A 19,448-nucleotide genomic window follows, 5' to 3' on the forward strand; every position below is an offset into this window, starting at 1 on the left:
TTCCTGTAATGGGCCACATGAATCCCCATCCCCAAAATGAGGGAATCTATTGTATGTCATTTTTGCTCCCTACAGCCTTCCTTTTATTTTCTGCATTTTGTTTAACCTAGTATGTTGTAACAGAAGGGAAGACCTAACCAACTTAGTTACTTCCCTCCAAATCAAAACATTCAACATAACTTTAGGATAAAGACTGAGACTTTCTCTATGCACAGAGGTTCAGAGTGTTTCAGCTGAGCTCTGGCCTTATTGAGTTAAAACATCTTAATGGCAATTTAAATATTATGAGTCACTGGGCCCAGAGTCTGTAAAATGCTATGTGTACTGCCTCTGCTACAGCAGGCACTATGTAGTAAAGAAGGAGAGAGAATGTAGGACAAGTCTTACTGGCCTGGCAAGGGTCCCACCTAATTCCTCATGACGTGTCCAGTGCAGGTGACACCTTCTGGAAGGTGTGGATAAGCAGTTAATATCATGGAGAGTAGGAGGTGTGGGTTCAGCTTTTTTTTTTTTTTTTTTTTTTTTTTACAGTGGGGCATTATCTGAATGATATTCATTCTCTCTTGAGTCTAGACTTCATGCAACAGGCAGTAACTGGATGTTATTTTAAAATAAGCAAAGCCACTGATAGGTTCTGGTCTGGGTTCTTGTTTCGGAGGAAGAGTTGGTTGCAGAGTGCTCCTTGGTCAAGGATTAACCCAGAGGAAAAATCCAGCAGCAGAAGAACTGTGGGTTTCTTACCCCGGCCCTCAGGAAAGCTATGCCGTGAAAAGGCTTTGACCCATTGACACAGCAAGTTGGACAGGGTACCAATTCTTCTGTGGGGCGGAGGAAAAGAGAGGAATTCTCTTGTTCCTGGTGTTTGAAGGATGGCTTCCCAGTTTCATCAGCTTCGGGTCCTGGTCTGGAAAAACTGGCTAGGTGTCAAAAGGCAGCCGGTGAGTAGCAAAAGGGTAGGGAAGGGCATTGGGGGGCAATGTTTCAGGCAATTCTAAATGTTAGTGATGTTAGTGACAGGTAAAACAGGAATTTGAAGCCATTTTCTGAAGCAGGAATAAGATATTTAGGAATCATCCCTATATCTGTCTTATAGCTAATGAGGCAGGTCCAAACATACCCCAAAGCTGCCTTTTGACTTCAGTAAATTAAAAGGGTAAACCAGAACATGCCCTGGGCAAAGAAAAGGATTCACCTTGCTACTGGTTGAGTTGGAACTAGTGCTGAATTCTAGGTTTCAGGCCAAAATGCTTTCAGAAATTTTCTTAATAAATTTAGTTAAAAATGAGATGAAGAAAGGTATTAGATGAAAGGAATAATACATGGAGGAGAAATGCATTTGTAAACCAAAAGTGATGGAAAGCTTGGTTGAAAAGTGACATATAGAAAGGAAATAGTTTGAAGGCTGTTGGTATAGAAAGCTCCTAAGAAATTTTAGTACCTAAAAATTATTTACTAGAAATATCAAACAAGAGTCAATTTATGTGCCATGCTTCAAGACTATCATTGAATCACTTAACTTTATGGCTACAGTCTGTCTACTCTGTTTATTGCAACATCTTTTTTGTGCCCTTACATTCTTGTTTGCTTTTTAAATGACAAAGCTAACTATTAGATACTCATCAGACAGGGTATAGGGAGATTGAGAAAGGAATTGGCTTCTATGAATTGACACATATTCAGAAGAATGTTTGAAAACCAGATAAATTTAAAAAGGCACTCAATATATTTCATTTGAGAGTGGTAATTCCCAGCCCCATATGAATAATATGAATATTATGCAAATAACGTGCATCATAGAAACCAACATTTTATCTATGTACCTTATCTCGCTCTGGGCTTGTTTGCAGGGCCTGACACTGCTTACTTAAGTGTTCTGATGTATGTATTGACAGTGAGAAGTAATGTTCACTCCCCTTTGTGAATGTGGTGGATGAGATTTAAAATCATGTGATTGTATGAGTGTGGGGTTTGGCCATCATATTTTAAATCGTTAATATTATGTATTTATTTTTAATTTATTTATTTTTTAAAATTTATTTATTTTTGAGAGACAGAGCATGAGCAGGGGAGGGGCAGAGAGACAGGGAGACACAGAATCTGAAGCAGGCTCCAGGCTCAGAGCTGTCAGCACAGAGCCTGATGCAGGGCTCGAACTCACGAACTGTGAGATCATGACCTGAGCTGAAGTCAGATGCTCAACCGACTGAGCCACCCAGGCACCCCAATATTTTTTTAATTTAATCATTAGTGTTCTTTTAAAATTGAGAACAACACAAAAGAAAAACCTCCCATAATGATTCCATGCTAGGTTCTACTTGGAATTGAGCAGGAAGAGTCTGGATAGGTAGGTGTGGTCAGAAGATGAGAGTTGGGTTCTTGGTTCTGCTTTTCAGCACCTGCATGACTTAAGGAGCATACCACCATTTATGTGAATGCTGGTTTTCTTATTTGCCAAATAGGGTTAGGGGCTACTATATCTATCTCACTGAGTGGTAAGGATCAAATGTGCCAGTATATTTCAAAGTGCTTTACAAATGGTGAAACCCTTAACAAATAGAAGATAGAGGGATTTGGGGTCATGTGTATGTCATATTTCATTGAAAGTAATGGTGGAAGGAAATCTAGGAAAAGGGATTGTGGGAGAGAAGAAGAAATTTATATACAGTAAAGTTTTAAGTGATGAAACTCCATAGTTAAAAATAAAAGCATAGAAGAACTGAAAACTTATATCTGTTATTGCTGATAAACTGAATGCTGAGGTTGTATATTTTCCTTACAACTCCATTTTACCTAAAAATTAAAAAAAAAAAGGGAAAGAAAGAAACCCAACCCTCGGGTGAATACTTTCTTCTTTTTCATTGAGAAATTTTATCTTTAGAAACTTTAATAAGTTCTTTCCTTATCTGTAAAGTAGCTGGTATATCAATTTTCTACTTTAGAGTTTCTCTCCATTTTAGTCAATTTCTGCTGGATATGGCATATTTAAAGGAGATGGAATTCAGGCATGCTAAAACATTTTCACCATGATACCTTGTATTATTCCTGTGCAGTCAAAAATCCCTAAAAAGCCCCTGGTAATTATAATTTTGCTTAAGGAAAGAGAATACGTGATCTATTAGTTCATTTGGGGACGTCGGAGGATTAAGTCTACCTTGAGACCCAGGACAGATAAGTGTTGGTTGCAGGAAATGAAATCAGAAATAGTTATGGGGCACCTGGGTGGCTAAGTCAGTTGAGTGTCTGACTTCAGCTCAGGTCATGATCTCGCAGTCCACAAGTTTGAGCCCCGTGTTGGGCTCTGTGCTGACAGCTCAGAGCCTGGAACTTGCTTCAGATTCTGTATCTCCCTCTCTTTCTGCCCCTCCCCCACTCAGGCTCTGTCTTTCTCTGTCTCTCAAAAATAGATAAATGTTAAAAAAAAAAAAATGATTCTTAATTTGGGGGAATACAGAAGGCCTACTTGAATCCATTACCTCCAATTAGAGGGACACAAGAGACCTTTAGAAAATGGTGGTGCCAAAAGGAGGAGAGTCCATTCGAAAAAGAGAGTGAGAGGGCAAAGAAAGTTACATTTCTTTCTTCATAGTTTGGCTAGGGCCGGCCCTATCTCCTGTCTTAGAAAGAAGACTTGAGGACACAGGTAGAAAGGATATACCTGTGGTAGTGTTAACAGCGAAGGATGAGAAAATCAAGAGGTTGGAAAGCTAGGAGGTGAAATGAAAAAAGAAATTGTGAAAAGGGAAAATATAAACAAATTAAAAGAGAATGTGAAAAAAAAGAGGTATATAAATTTGAATAGAGGACATAGTCTTTATGTAGGGACTGGACTTAATCCATCAAGCACTTATTTAAAATACAAGCATTTTTATTTCTCTCATTGTAATCTTTCTGAATATGATAGACAATAGAAATAAAGCTGTGTGACACTGGAAATGTATAGTCTTTAGTGAATGTTAAAGAATAATCACTACCAAGACATCCTCTTCCACTTTGTTTTCAAGAGATTCTATCGCAAAGCAAGATGGTGGGAAGGATAGTCTGTAAGGAAGGAGTTAGGAATCTATTAATGGAGAAACAAATGACATATAAGGGGAAAAAAACAAATATACAGTAAAAATATTAGAGTGGGGATTACTTAGGAAATATAAAGATATATTCTAGAATAGTGAGAAAAGAATTTCAAACAACTATATAGTCTAAGAAATAGAAGGACATTGGGATAAACTAACTGTTGAGTTTGGCTACAAAAAAAGGGAAGGCAAGATCTTTAATTTTGGAGATGATATCCGTCAAAATTGTCCTTAGAGTAAATATTTCTCTCTTTTTAATAAAATCGACTAGTGAAATTCTGGAATATTTGGGATTATCTAACTGCTTTAATTATACAGGGCCCCAGAATGCTCAAGGGACTTGTCCAGGGTCACACAGCAAGTTTAAGGACTCAAAGTCAGATTTCCCCCCAAAATGGATCTATTCTTTCCCTACCTCTTGCTGCGTCTCTACTGTCACTGAGTTGAGTTTCTTTTTCCAACATGCTCTGATCCCTACTCAGAGTTCGGCCCACAAATGAAGAAATCATAATTGGTAACGAGGCCTTAGATACTACTGTTGTTCCTTTTTTTTTTTTTTTTTTAATATTAGTGGTTACATCAATTCTCAATTATATGGCCAAAAAAGAAGAAAAAAGAAAAAGCAAGCTAAAGGAGTATGAAAAAAATACACTAAGCACCAACGGAAATGTTAGGTAATAGAGAAAATCAATTAGATGCAGTTGCTATCCTGCTGGGCTTGTAATTTAACTCTAGAAATAATGCAAAAATGAAGATTCCACTGGAGATGGTTAGCAACAGGGAGGCTCACCTAATGAGATGCTACTTGATGATAGGAAACTGAGTCCTGGGACAGTAGAGGCTGCAGCATGAAAGATTAGATAGTGCAAGATCAGAGTTATCTTTCATTAAGAAGAGGAGTTTTAAGTAGCCATATCAAGGAATGATTTCAGATCTCTACAGAAATGGAATCTAATTCCAGACTTAGTATGGAAGAAAGAGAATTACTTTGAGCTGTTTATTTTAACCTAACTGTTTGGCTAGTGGATCACACTTTAGCTCAGTTGGTGATAGAACTAGTTTTTCTGTCACAGACATTCCCACAACTTGATTGATTTCTAACACTTTGGATCAAGTTTCACACTTCCTTCCCAATCCTCACGTTGCTCATATGACCTCCCCTCACAGTGTCTAGAGAAAGAGAAAGTCCCCGCTCCAAAATTTTGGAGCAGGTTGGTCTGTATATTAAAATAATTGTTTGATTAAAGCAATTTAGGATTAAGCTGTCATCTCAAATTTAGTTATAAATCAGATTAAAATGAACTAGGTCCTGAACAATTCAGGCAACAACCTGACCAAATATTCTAGGCCCTTTTTCCTTTTCTGGGTCTGTATCATTTATTCCTTTAATCCCTTCTAATTGTTCAAAGAAAATTTAGATCTACCTGTTTATATTGGTGCCTGTTATATAGCAGGCATGCCCATTTTGTTAGTTTAGTCTGTCAATGAAGAGCAAATGAGATAAAGACGTTTTAGAAAAGAGAGGAATATAGAAATAGCTTAAAGTCCAATAAAAAAACTGTTGTTTTAGTATGCATAATAGAAGATTTACGAATCTCCAAAATGTATGATAATCTCCAAAATGTATGATAATTTCAGAAGATGTACTTGATCCCAGTTTTTAGATGAGTCATTTCCATAGATGGCAGAAAAGCCCAGTAGCAGAAAGCCTAGTTAACTGAGAGCTTTGCCACTTGTATTTGCTTGTTTTGGGGGTGGAACTAAGGTTTATTCCAGATCTAAAATACCAACCTCTTACTTCAGAATGTGAACCATGGAATCTTCTTGTTACCAAGTAACAGTCATCCCTGGGACAATGCAAAAGTAAAAGAATGGAAAAGGAAGGAAGGAACAGTGTACTTTATACATGGAAGGTTGGGCAATTTTTACTTGCACGTTTGTAATAAAAAAGTTATGGTTTTAGGTTACAGGAAAACCTTTAAATGATTTTCAATGCTCTTATACACTGAACTGATAAAAATTATGGTATTGTGATCAAAGAGAACTAGTAATATATCCTATAGTGCTTTGGCTACACAGCTTAATGCTTAACTCTGCAGGTGCAGAACCCAGGCTCCCTGAGTTCAGACACCAGCTCTACCATTTAGTGCCTTAAGGAATGAAGGCTTATGTAATCTCTTTAAGATTCTGATTTCCCATATGCAAGAGGAAATGGGGTGATTATATTAAATGAGATAATGCACATTAAGTGTTTAACATAGTATCTTGCATAATCTAAGCAGCCAATAAATATTATTAACTATTTATATGGAATACTATATTGAATTGATATTAATTATAAGACCACTTGCCAAGAATTTATCCCAGGGAGGATATTTTGAAATCATATTTAACAGAGAATTGTTGAGGGAACTGGCATTGGTACCCAGGAGGAGAGGGGACTTTGTCTCTCTTCAAATACTTGGAGAATTCTCATGTGGAAGAAGAGGCCAAACTAAGATGAATGAGTGTCAGATGTGGGAATGAAGATATTGCCTTGATATGAGCAAAAACAAACAAACAAAACACATGAGGCAATGTGAGTTGTCCAATAATGAAGTTTCTTGAAATAGTGAACTTCTAGTCACTAGAAGCACTCAAGTGGATGCTGGATAACCATATGGCAAAGATGTTTTCCCTAACTTTTCATGTACCAGTCATTCTGGACTTATTTCTTTTCCTGGAATATTCCACCCTCTTTCCCATCTGTGGGTCTCTACCCATATGTTTCCTCTGCTTGAAAGACTCCCACTTCTTTTTCACATTCCATCCAACACACATATCCTCTCTTCTGTCTGACCCTTTTTCATCTTTTAGGTTTTAGACTCTACTCCCCTTGCCTTATCTTCCTTTTATTTATTTATTTTATTTTTTATTAAAAAAAAATGTTTACATTTATTTATTTTTGATAGAGAGAGACAGAGCACAAGTGGAGGAAGGGCAGAGAGAGAAAGAGACACAGAATCTGAAGCAGGCTCCAGGCTCTGAGCTGTCAGCACAGAGCCTGACGTGGAGCTCGAACTCACAAACCATGAGATCATGACCTGAGCTGAAGTCAGAAGCTTAACCGACTGAGCCACCCAGGCGCCCCGATAATTTTTTATTGTATTATGAATGTAAGACTCTCCAAGACCATGATTCCATGACCAAGAATAGAGAATCTTCATCTGAAACATTGTATTTTTATTGATTTTTCAGAGGTAGGCAAAAGAATCCCCATTGCAGTTTGGAAATTGTGCTGACATTCAGTGTCATTCATTTTGGACATAACGAACTTGAAACCACTCTAGTGCAAGTCTATACAGGAAAGACAAGTAATAAGATTATGTGGAGTGGCCAAGCATAAGACAGTAAGGGATGGTGACATTTGGGATGAAGACTAGAGCATGAATGCTCCATTTAAAGGTATTCAAATAGTAGTAGAAGTCCTCAAAATTTTAAACATATGGTAACACTTAATAATTTAAAATTCATTGGTATCTTATTTTCTTATTTACATTGAGTGGAAGTGATTTTTAAGAGTAATAAAACTGGTGGATACAAGTAGAATCAGATGGACTAGCAGTAATTAGAATGAAAGGTTCTGACAAAGTAATGCCGTATGAATTACCTAACGTTGAAATTATGTGCTTTGCTCAGATTTTTCAAAAAATTAGATTTGAGAAGTTTTCAAAGATTTGAAACGATGGTTCTTAGCAAATGCAGAGACTAATGTTACTAGGTAATGCAAATTAGTTAACAGGTGCTACAGATCAGCTCTAAATGAAATTTTTGGAGTGAACTAATATTTGGTTAATTCTGGAAACTTCTTAAGATTTAAACTTGAAGTTTTGAGTAGATGACTTTGCTGACCTCAGGGTCATTGAAATGTATCCTGCCATCACCATTAATTTCCTAAACCTTACCACCTAGGATAGCATTCCTGGATATGAAATATGTTTGTTTTTATCTCTTTTCTTGACTCTCATTTCTTCTCTTGTGCTATCATTTAAAAATTGCCTCTCGATTTTTTTTTTTTTTGGAAAAATAATTTGGTAATTTATTACAAGGTAAGCATACATTTACTATATAATCCAACAAGTCTACTCCTGGGTACTTGCTCAAGAAATATAAAAACATACAGTCTTTATTTATTTATTTAATTTTATTTTTTATTTTTCAAGATTTACATCCAAATTAGTTAGCATATAGTGCAACAATGATTTCAGGAGTAGATTCCTTAGTGTCCCTTAACCATTTAGCCCATCCCCCCTCCCACAAACCCTCCAGTAACCCTCAGTTTATTCTCCATATTTATGAGTCTCTTCTGTTTTGTCCCCCTCCCTGTTTTTATATTATTTTTGTTTCCCTTCCCTTATGTTCATCTGTTTTGTCTTTTAAAGTCCTCATATGAGTGAATTCATATGATTTTTGTCTTTCTCTGACTGATTTCACTTAGCATAATACCCTCCAGGTCCATCCGTAGTTGCAAATGGCAAGATTTCATTCTTTTTGATTGCCAAGTAATACTCCATTATGTATATATACATATACCACATTTTCTTTATCCATTCATCCATTGATGGACATTTGGGCTCTTTCCATACTTTGGCTGTTGTTGATAGTGCTGCTATAAACATTGGGGTGCATGTGTCCCTTCGAAAGAGCACACCTGTATCCCGTGGATAGATGCCTAGTAGTGCAATTGCTGGGTCGTAGGGTGATTCTATTTTTAGTTTTTTGAGGAACCGCCATACTGTTTTCTGGGGTGGCTGCACTAGCTTGCATTGCCACCAACAACGCAAAGGAGATCCTCTTTCTCCGTATCCTCGCCAACATCTGTTGTTGCCTGAGTTGTTAATGTGAGCCATTCTGACAGGTGTCAGGTGGTATCTCATTGTGGTTTTGATTTGTATTTCCCTGATGATGAGTGATGTTGAGCATTGTTTCATGTGTCAGTTGGCCATCTGGATGCCTTCTTTGGAGAAGTGTCTATTCATGTCTTTTGCCCATTTCTTCACTGGATTCTTTGTTTTTTGGGTGTTGAGTTTGATAAGTTCTGTGTAGATATTGGATACTAACCCTTTATCTGATATGTCATTTGCAAATATCTTTTCCCATTCTGTCAGTTGCCTTTTAGTTTTGCTGATTGTTTCCTTCGCTGTGCAGAAGCTTTTTATTTTGATGAGGTCCCAGTAGTTCATTTTTGCTTTTGTTTCCCTTGCCTCTGGAGACGTGTTGAGTTACAAGTTTCTGTGGCCAAGATCAAAGAGGTTTTTGCCTCGAGGATTTTGATGGCTTCCTGTCTTACATTGAGATCTTTCATCCATTTTGGATTTATTTTTGTGTCTGGTGTAAGAAAGTGGTCCAGGCTCATTCTTCTGCATGTAGCTGTCCAGTCTTACCAACACGATTTGCTGAAGAGACTGTCTTTATTCTGTTGGATATTCTTTCCTGCTTTGTCAAAGATTAGTTGGCCATACATTTGTGGGTCCATTTCTGGGTTCTCTATTCTGTTCCATTGATCTGAGTGTCTGTTCTTGTGCCAGCCTCTCGATTTTTAAAAAGAATTATTTTTAAAATAATTTCTAATTTTTGAACTGAAAAAATTTCAAATGTAAAGAAAAGTTGCAAAAATAGTATAAATAATTTTCTTTCTAGAGTCAGTAGAGAGTGATGCCCCATCACCTTGGATACTTCAGTGTGCCTGTTTTACAAAGAAGGACATTGACCTCATGACCCAATATCACCATCAAATTTTTGGACACAATTCAAGCTTCATCAGTTGTCCCAACCATGTCTTTTATAACAAAAGATTCCAGTTCAGAATCACGTTCTGAATCTAGTTTTCATGTCTCTGGAATCCCTCAGTCTGTAACAGTTTGTTAGTCTTTCCTTGACATTCATGACCCTGACACATTTTGAACATTTAAGACTAGTTGTTTTGTAGAGTATCTGTTATTTCCTTATTTTTAGGCTCTGGTTATTTATCTTTGACAGGAATACTACACAAGTGATGCTGTGTTCTTGCACCATTGCCTCACATCAGGAGGTGTATGATGTCAATTTGTCCCATTTTGTGGAGAAATTCTTTTGAGACTATACCTCATTAAACTTTCAGTTTATCTATTTGTTTGCTTATGTATTTATTTATACCTACATAGACTCAGAATTCCAGTTTATTCAGTTAGATATAATCTTTTATTGTCATAATGTTTTTTTAATGTTGCCAATGGGTCAAATTTCATGCTCGAATTTGTGATAGGCTGGTTCTATTGATGTCTCCATCATTTTCAACATTCTCTAAGCAGTGTATCTTATTGATCGATTGATTTACCTACCTACCTACCTACCTACCTACCTATCGTATACCTATCACTGTGTCTATAGGCATGAAAACAGTGATATTCTAATAGCAATGAGTACACCTAGCTCTCAGATGCCTACTAAAAGAAGCTAGGGTTTCTTGGGAGAATGGATATTTCCAGGGCTGGGACAGAGAAACTACATGATAAGGCAGAAACAGTTTGTGAAACCAGAAAAAAATAACCAAAGAAGTTATACCCACACATTTGTAGCTCTGTTTTATGTCTCTTTATGCATTTTTAACTCTTTAATTTTAACCCAACACTATAGCATTCTCTTTTCTTCTTTTTTCATGTTAAAATTCCCTTGATCGATAATGAGAAACCTGGCCCCTCTTGTGGGTAATGTATTTACTTTTTTGGTCAACCTCCCTGTGTGAAACTAATCACCTGTTTCTTGCCCTGAATAAACACCTTCCTTATGCTACTTGGGTTCTGACCTCCCAGGTCTGACTGCTGCACTGTGCATTTCTCTACACCTTGCTAGGGATCCACCTTCTTCACTGTGTTACGGTGGTGCCCTCAGTACTAGTGTGGACTAGACATCCTGGCCTCACCAAAAGGATTTTTAGGCACTGAATTGTTCAGGAAGGGAAAGGGAAGAGAAAGAGAACAGAATGGGACAAATCAGTGGAAAGTAAGCCCTGGAGAAATAAAAAGAGACACATGCCACAGCCCACTAAGGAATTTTAAACTACTCAGGGTGCATATGCCTTTGGAGGTCAAGAACGCAGGGTAGGGGGTGGAACGCAAATGAGGTAAAGAGGCAAATGTGAGATAATTAAAATGTTAGAAAAAAATGAACCTTTTAAAAACTGCTTTTCCTTTAGTTTTTGAGTGGGCCTAATATCTATATGTGTAAAATCAATATACCAGTCCTTTCTCCAAATAAACAAAAATGAATCATGGCTCATTGGTTTAGTATGTGGGTCCTTGACACTGCATTTGCTTCTAAGTTGTTTATGATAATATTTAGAATGGTGTCGGGAGCAATCCTGCTGCTGTGAAAATTTAAATTTTGTTTATTTCTTGCTTTTGTGATTAACTTGTCAACCTTAACATTCCCAAGATCACAGTGTGGAGGGCTTTGTGTTTATTATCCTTCTAAAATGCAGTAAACAGAAATGTTCTCCAAACCTCTCTGACCTAAGATCCTGGGGGAAATCTTATGATAATGGATTATTTATGGGCTTGCTGTAGTTTTTACCTATAATAGAGTCCAAATTGTCTTAAACTATTCTGATCTAGATTATAGTTTTGTCTGGATTTAAATTGTGTCTAAAATTAATTTCAAAATTTATCAAAACATCCTCATGGAAACATTAAATTAGATCAATCAAAAGAGAATTTAAAGATATCCCATGACATATGCCCCTTATTTGAATGTGAATATACATTTGTGCTGGTTCACTTGGTCTCCGTTACTCACTGAATTCTCATGAGGTTGCTATAGAAAATGAATAGATGCTCCTAAAAGTAACTATGAGGCACTAAACCTACTGAGATGAATCTTTTTTTCAAAAAAAGAATAACTGTGGCCTCAAGTATAAAACCAAGAAATCCACAAACATTAACATTTTTAATCCTAATTCTTTATAGTCAACATTTGAAATAAGTCAAATAGAATAAAAATGGTACTTGTATCTAGGTCTTTGAAGAACAGACTCTAATTTTTTAATGTATCTGAGACTAGGCTAGAATAACTCTTAATATTTTTCTATAGCATTCATATTTTTCTGGTATACTTTCTGTAAGGCATTATTGTTCCTCAGATTAAGATGCTGTTTAAAAAAAAAAATCTAGCCTAAGTATCTTGATATTCAGATCCTTACCCCTGTTCTACTCCCCAACTGGGTATGTGACTTTGGGTAAATTAATGGATAATGATGTGCTAACCTTCTGTACCTCAGAGAACAAAAAAGAAAGTTGGATCAGACCAAGGCTTCTCAGCCTCTGCTGTGCCATGGATGTCTTTGGCAGCCTGGTAAAGCCTATGGCCCTCCTAAGAATAATGCTTTTAAATCAATAAAATAAATAGAATTACCAATAAAACCAATTATATTGAAATTCAGTTATTAAGGGATTAAAAAGCAAATTTATGATAATGGTAGTATGTGTTTATTTGGTATAGCAATAAGCAAACAAAATAAATAAATAAACAAAGTGACCCCATAACTACTATAATTTTTAATGTCACCATGAGTAGGAACAGAACTTTGAGATATCTGCAATAGCAACACTAAAGTGATTTAAAAATATCTGTGGATTTTATTTGTGACAAAGTCATAAGCACTTTTTTTTTTTAATATATGAATTTTATTGTCAAATTGGTTTCCATACAACACCCAGTGCTCATCCCAAAAGGTGCCCTCCTCAATACCCATCACCCACCCTCCCCTCCCTCCCACCCCCCATCAACCCTCAGTTTGTTCTCAGTTTTTAACAGTCTCTTAAGCACTTCTAATAACATTGTGGTTCGTTGTCTCCGGTAATCATTAAGGGAAATGCTAAATTTCATTTAAAAGGTAGAGAAGATAAAAATGTAATCTTTTTTTTTTTTCCTATCCAAGTTTACAAGCGTCCTGAATTCTATCCGCTAGATGATGTCAAAGGAACTCTCCAACAAAAATAATCTAGGACTTTATAAACAATCTTACTAGTTAGGTAAAATGGCATACATTTAGAACTGTTCTCCTCCAAGTATGGTTCATGGATAGCAGCCTCAGCATCACACATCTGCAGCTTGTTAGAAATGCAGGATTTCCGCCCCACCTTAGATCTGCTGCATCTGAATCTACATGGGTACACGATTCATAGGTGATTTGGTGTGCACATTAATGCTTGAGAGGCACTGCTACAGATTAAGCTGTTTAGACTGGGAGCTTTTCAGCTGTGATTAAACCAAGTACCCTAGGATTTCTTATATCTGCTTTCTTCCATTTGCTAAAAACTTGCCTTTGAGGCGCCTGGGTGGCTCAGTCGGTTAAGCGTCCGACTTCGGCTCAGGTCACGATCTCACGGTACGTGAGTTCGAGCCCCGCGTCGGGCTCTGTGCTGACTGCTCAGAGCCTGGAGCCTGTTTCAGATTCTGTGTCTCCCTCTCTCTCTGACCCTCCCCCGTTCATGCTCTGTCTCTCTCTGTCTCAAAAATAAATAAACGTTTAAAAATAAATAAATAAAAAAAAAAAAACTTGCCTTTGAACCTGCAGTTTAAGAAGTTGGTGACAGGCCTCTCAGCAAGGACAGCAGTGCTATAGACACACAATGGAGATTTTCATAATTACTTAAGGATCAGTAATTAAACGGGTCTTGATTGTTTTGGACATTTGAAGAGCCCAGGCAGTAGTCCGAGATTTGTCCGAAATTATCTCTGAAGCTGTGGCAAGTTGGGGAGAAATGGTAACAAGTCTGCATAACCAGATAAAAACATAGTTCCAATTTAAACTTTATTAAGTATAGGCACAGTTTGTTCTGTACAGTTTCGTTTGAGCAGTGTAACTGCATATCACAGTTGATGTTCTTGAGTATACATGTTACTGGTCTGGAACCAGTTTTTTATGTATGTAATACTAAGTTCACATCTTACGAACTGAATCATGTGTATGTGAGGGGAAAAGCCACTCCTGAAGTGTCTTACAATGAAATTCCCTAATAGAAATTTTGATTAAATAATTACATTTTGAGCATCTGTTTTGTACCAGTGGAAATTCAGAAACGAATAAGACACTGTTCCTGCCATAAAAGAATCACCAATTTATTGTAAGCCAAGCAAAATATATATATACAGGTAAGTAGGTAGGTAGGTAGGTAGGTAGATAGATAGATAGTAAGAGTGTAAGTTCTATGATAAAAGCAGACACAAGATACTATTTATAGTGGTATAGGGGGCTTGCATAGTACTTTAAGTTCCTGTTTACTCATTGACTTACTTTATTCATTCATTCATTTACTAATGTTTATTGAGCCAATATCCAGTGTCATACTAATCTTTATGGCTGGCCATAGAATGTTGACATTGGAAGTGGTAAGATAAGCCTAGGTTGAAATTATTTGGGATTTTGTATGCCCTGTTTAGAATGTTGAACCTTATCCAACAAGCAATGAAAAGATTTTTAAGCAGAGAAATTACTGCTTAGATTTGAATTTTAAGATCATCACTCTTGGGACAGTCATGAGAGATGACTGGAAAGGAGGCTTCAGAAGCTCATTTTAAGGTTTTAAGTCTGGAAAAGGCATTCTTGTGTTCATTTCGAGATCTCTTGCACTTTTAAAAATCTCTCATTCCTTTCTTATTAATAGCATTTGCAAGCAAATATCTGATTTGTGTTGGAAGTTTATAATATGTTGTACTTCTTGTCAAGTTTTGGTTCAGCAGTGTAATTAACATTTTTTCCTATTATTATTTTGCAGCTTTGGACACTTGTCTTGATTTTATGGCCAGTCATTATCTTCATAATTTTGGCTATTACCCGGACCAAATTTCCTCCAAGAGCAAAACCAACTTGTAAGTAAATTTGTTTCCCTAATTTTTGGATTACAGTTAAAATTTATTTTGATACTATGGAGTGTTTTCTTCTAAATTTGTTTTAATAGTATTTCTACCTGGTAGTATTTGTATAAATACTTACCCTGTTTTTTTCTCCAGCTTTTTTAACTGGTTAGAAGGGTGAGCCTGTAATACTTATCTAAAAAACTATGAAGCATGTAGAAGCCAGAATGCATTTTAATTTTTATAAAATTAATTTTTATAAAATTTTGACTCATTTATTGTTCACCTCATAAATCTCACCATGGTTTGTACGACACAAACAAGTATCAGTCTCAAGCTAGATCATCCTTTACTTTTATATTGTCACAAAAACCATAGACCGGTATCTGATGAACTGAACAAATGAAATCCAGGGTACTGTAAAAATCTCTTATCTCTCTTCAGGACTGATATGAGTGGTGCAAATGCATCAACACATTTAATTTAAAAGAACATTGCTTTCCAATTAGTGCTATTCCAGCTATTTTTAGTCATCATCAAGTTATAAAATGGGCACGATGCCCAACTCAGGCCATTATTTTCTTTTGGATCCAGAATGGAGATTCAGGAAAGACACAGAAAATTCCTCAGAACTGGGTGGGGGAGGGGAGGAAGATGAGAACCCCAATGATCTAACCAGTGTTTTTGCTTTCATTCTTTTTTTAAAAAATTTTTTAAATGTTTTTATTTATTTTTGAGAGAGAGAGAGAGGGAGAGAGAGCATGAGCGAGGGAGGGGCAGAGAAAGAGGGAGAGACAGAATCCAAAGCAGGCCCCAGGCTCTAGACTGACAGCAGAGAGCTCGTGAACCATGAGATCATGACCTGAGCCGAAGTCGGGCGCTTAACCGACTAAGCCACCCAGGCACCCCTGTTTTTGCTTTTGTTCTTTTTTTTTTTTTAATTTTTTTTTTTTTTAACGTTTATTTATTTTTGAGACAGAGAGAGACAGAGCATGAACAGGGGAGGGGCAGAGAGAGAGGAAGACGCAGAATCGGAAGCAGGCTCCAGGCTCTGAGCCATCAGCCCAGAGCCCGACGCGGGGCTCAAACTCACGGACTGTGAGATGGTGACCTGAGCTGAAGTCGGACGCTTAACCGACTGAGCCACCCAGGCGCCCCTTTGCTTTTGTTCTTAAACCCTGAAGCCAGTTTTGTTGGTAGAGGAGTAAAGGTTAAGTGAGATACATCATGTTTCACAGAGCAGCCATCTCCTAAAAAGTTTCTCATAGACTAAATTTCTATAAATCTGATTGTATTTCAGATAAATCTTGGTAATTTACTATATAAAAGAATAGTATGCTGAATTATTTGTAAAGAGAATAATGAGCTGGTGACTTTTAAAAATAAGTGTTTTTCAGTCACTCAGTCTTAAGAAGTAAGATGATAGCCATCATGGAATCTACTTGATTCATACACAATAGAATAATTCAAAAGAGAATATCAATTAAATTAGTGTAAGGCATTTAAACTCTTGATACTGGAATGAATAATTCCTTGCATTTGAATAGCAACTTAGCATTTCTAAAGGACTTTTGCTCAAGTTATTATGTAGAGTTGTTGATGATATTTTATTAGGTTGTTTATAAAAGCAGCATAATTTTGTTCTCTTCATGTCATGTATATTAGTTCTTTATAATAGATTTAGTCCATTGTATACTCTTGAAATTTATGTATTCTTGCCTATTCTAGGTAGCATGGAGTTCAGAAATAATGCATTCAGCACATAAGGACAAATACTCTTTGAACTATTCTGGTTTAAGATGCTAATTATCAATTCACGAATGATAGTGATAAATGTTTATTAGCTTCTTTCAACAACTTATTTCTATTAATTTCTTGTTTATAAGGAGTTTTAAGCTATATAATAAGTTTCTCTTACAAAATTTACAAGACAGAAATATAAGGTGTGTGAGTGAGTAGTCTTAATTGGTGCTACCTGATAGGATTTAGAGATTCATGGAAAAAATCTTGGAGAGCTCTTATAATTTCACTAAATTATGGGCGGGGGGGGGGGGGGAAACCTTGAAAAAAATCACGTGACAAGTATCTCAGAGACCTAATTTTTTAAAGGGTCTGCAAAAACACACTATCCAAAGGGAGACGAATAACCACGTTTTACTATAGACTTCTGACCATACACTAATAATAATTAATTATGAGGTGATTGTCTTTATGTTTGTGGGTAGGAGAGAACAGAATTATAGGAGAGTTCAGTGGAAGTATTTTTGCTAGTCTCTCAGAACTTACAAAATTCAGTCCAAAAAATAGTTTATTGTTTTTATTGGAACTTTATGAGAACTATTAGAAGGAAGGTACCCTCTCACTTTACAGAAGAGAACACTGGGCAACCTGGGCGATTGTAATTTGTGAAAGTTTGATCATGTGGGATAGGAGAGAAAGGTTTTGGAAACTACCTTTACTTATTCTTTGTCCATGAGATTTGTCTCATATTTTGCCATCTTATACATAGAGCCATAATACCTTTGGACAAAACTTTGTGTCCAAAATTTCAACTCATCCTATAGTCAATAGAATATAAAATATAATTTATAACTAGAGGTGCTATCTGTACAGCAAGTTAGAGAATCTAAAACTAGTATAGATGTAGTTACTTTATTTCCCTGTCTTGTGGTATAGAAGGAAAACTTCAAAGTGAAAGTTTGGATTCAGGCATTTTTATTCTTTTTCTAAAACAATTATTATTGTTTTTCTTTGTTTCTCATATCTATCGTACTGAAAGATTAAAGTGAGTTCATAATAATAAATAATAAAAATAAATATTTCTTGATCTCATACTATGTGCCAGACGTTTGGGGAGGTAATGGCAGTGTTATTCAATTCCCAGTACAGCCAACCAGTGCAACAGAGAGATTAAGTAACCTGGCCAAGATTGCACAGTTCAAAAGTGGTGGTGTCAAGATTTGATGAACCCAGGCAGTCTGGCCCTAGACTCTGGTTTTAAGCTTATGAACTCACATTTCTTACATCGAGGAGTCAGTACTGTACTCTTTCTAAATAATGTTGCATTACTTAGGTTTCATAAAAGTAGACTAAAAGTTAGAAATTTGGAATCTAAGCACCCCTTCTCTGCGTCTATCTAGAAAATGAAATCCAGAAATATGGGGGGGAGGTGCATTCTGATATATGAATCAGTTATCCTAAATGTTAGTATTCAGTGGAGAATTCTGCCTCTGCACGAATCACTGTAGTGATTGTAGTATCATGGAAATCACGTCCTGTTTAACAGAGTTAAAAATCCTTTCCGGGCTACAGTGACTGCTTCAGTGCTAATTGAGCAACAGAGAAATGAAGAAGAAACTCCAGGCTACACCCCAGTTGAAACTCAGCTGTGGTGAGAACAGGAGTTGTCATCCCGTGGGCACATTCTGCTCAGAATAGCTGGGCATGTGTGTAGGACTGATACGTCATTCAGAACAAATATAATTAGTGAATCAAAGGGCTCCCTCCATAGTTTTCTTGACTGATGGGCATCTGTGGAAGTCTGGACTTGGGTGAGTTAGGTAGCTGCTGCAGCGTCTGCCATGGAGGGCACCCGTCCTGAGCAAAAGACTTACTTTTGGCATTGTCTGCTTTCACTTACACCCTCCTGTGTTGCCATCAACAGCTTAGGTAACTAGCTTCTGCAAATAATAAGTCCCAGGTAAGGAAAGCTTCCCAAGCCTGGCAGACAGGCCAGGATGCTTCTTGTTTGCATAGAGAAGAATGGGCTGAGGCGCCACATTTGAAATAGCTCCAAGCTTTTATAATCTGTACACGCAGTAACTTGTCAGGAGACAAACTTTAAAGCTGAAACACCATGCTTAGGAGCAGAGGCAAACAAAACAAACCCTCCAAAATGCATTTAGACTAAGCCCAGCTATAATGTACAGCGAGCTATCTTTGTCTCCTTTTAACATGCACATACCCATGAAGTGCAGGCAAGCAGTTCCTAATTACTGCGGAACTGACTACTTTTCAAGAACAGAAAAAACCCTGGCATAATGAGATAAGTGGTCTCCAAAAATTGCAGTCTTGCCAAGTAAGGAGCCACATTTCTATGAAGTTAATGAAAAACAGTATTTTTCAAGTGGTTGAAAATACCACGAAAAGCACAATGGAAATTATACTGTGTAAGTATGACCATAGCTTGGATTAAACTGCAAGTGTCCTGGAGCCATCACTTCCTAATACCCCTGCCTCCTCAGAAGAGAAGAAATTCAGCCCATCTCACATCTGCAAATGACCCAGGGGAAGGCAGGAGCCAACTGCTAATTGAATTATATCTAAATTTGTGCTAGCACAGGGTTATACTGAATTTTGCCCGTCTGGATGTGACTCCATCACTTTGGTAAATGCAAGATTGCCATTCCCAGCATGACTTTTGGCCTCCAAAGCATACCTTTTGTCTTCAGGGTTGCAATAAAAATAATAATAGGGGTGCAAACTTATTGAACACTTTACTGTGTG

At 36.9% G+C, this 19,448-nt stretch overlaps 1 protein-coding gene across 3 annotated transcripts in view; it reads left to right on the plus strand.

Annotated features, from left to right (window-relative positions):
* Positions 1–19,448, plus strand: part of ABCA12 (ATP binding cassette subfamily A member 12) — a 272,411-nt gene that overhangs the window by 98,177 nt on the left and 154,786 nt on the right. For 2 of the 3 annotated variants that reach the window (XM_019446080.2, XM_019446081.2), the window contains exons 1-2: positions 549–938; positions 14,864–14,957. In XM_019446080.2, coding sequence (XP_019301625.2) covers positions 870–938; positions 14,864–14,957 — 163 coding nt within the window. In that variant the 5' untranslated portion in view covers positions 549–869. Of the gene's footprint in view, positions 1–548; positions 939–14,863; positions 14,958–19,448 lie in introns of those variants that run through there. The other variant, XM_019446082.2, reaches the window with a different exon arrangement.

Source organism: Panthera pardus, unplaced genomic scaffold (genome assembly GCF_024362965.1).
Source record: "Panthera pardus isolate Hobbes unplaced genomic scaffold, ASM2436296v1 HiC_scaffold_10, whole genome shotgun sequence".
Classification (NCBI taxonomy): Eukaryota; Metazoa; Chordata; class Mammalia; order Carnivora; family Felidae; genus Panthera; species Panthera pardus.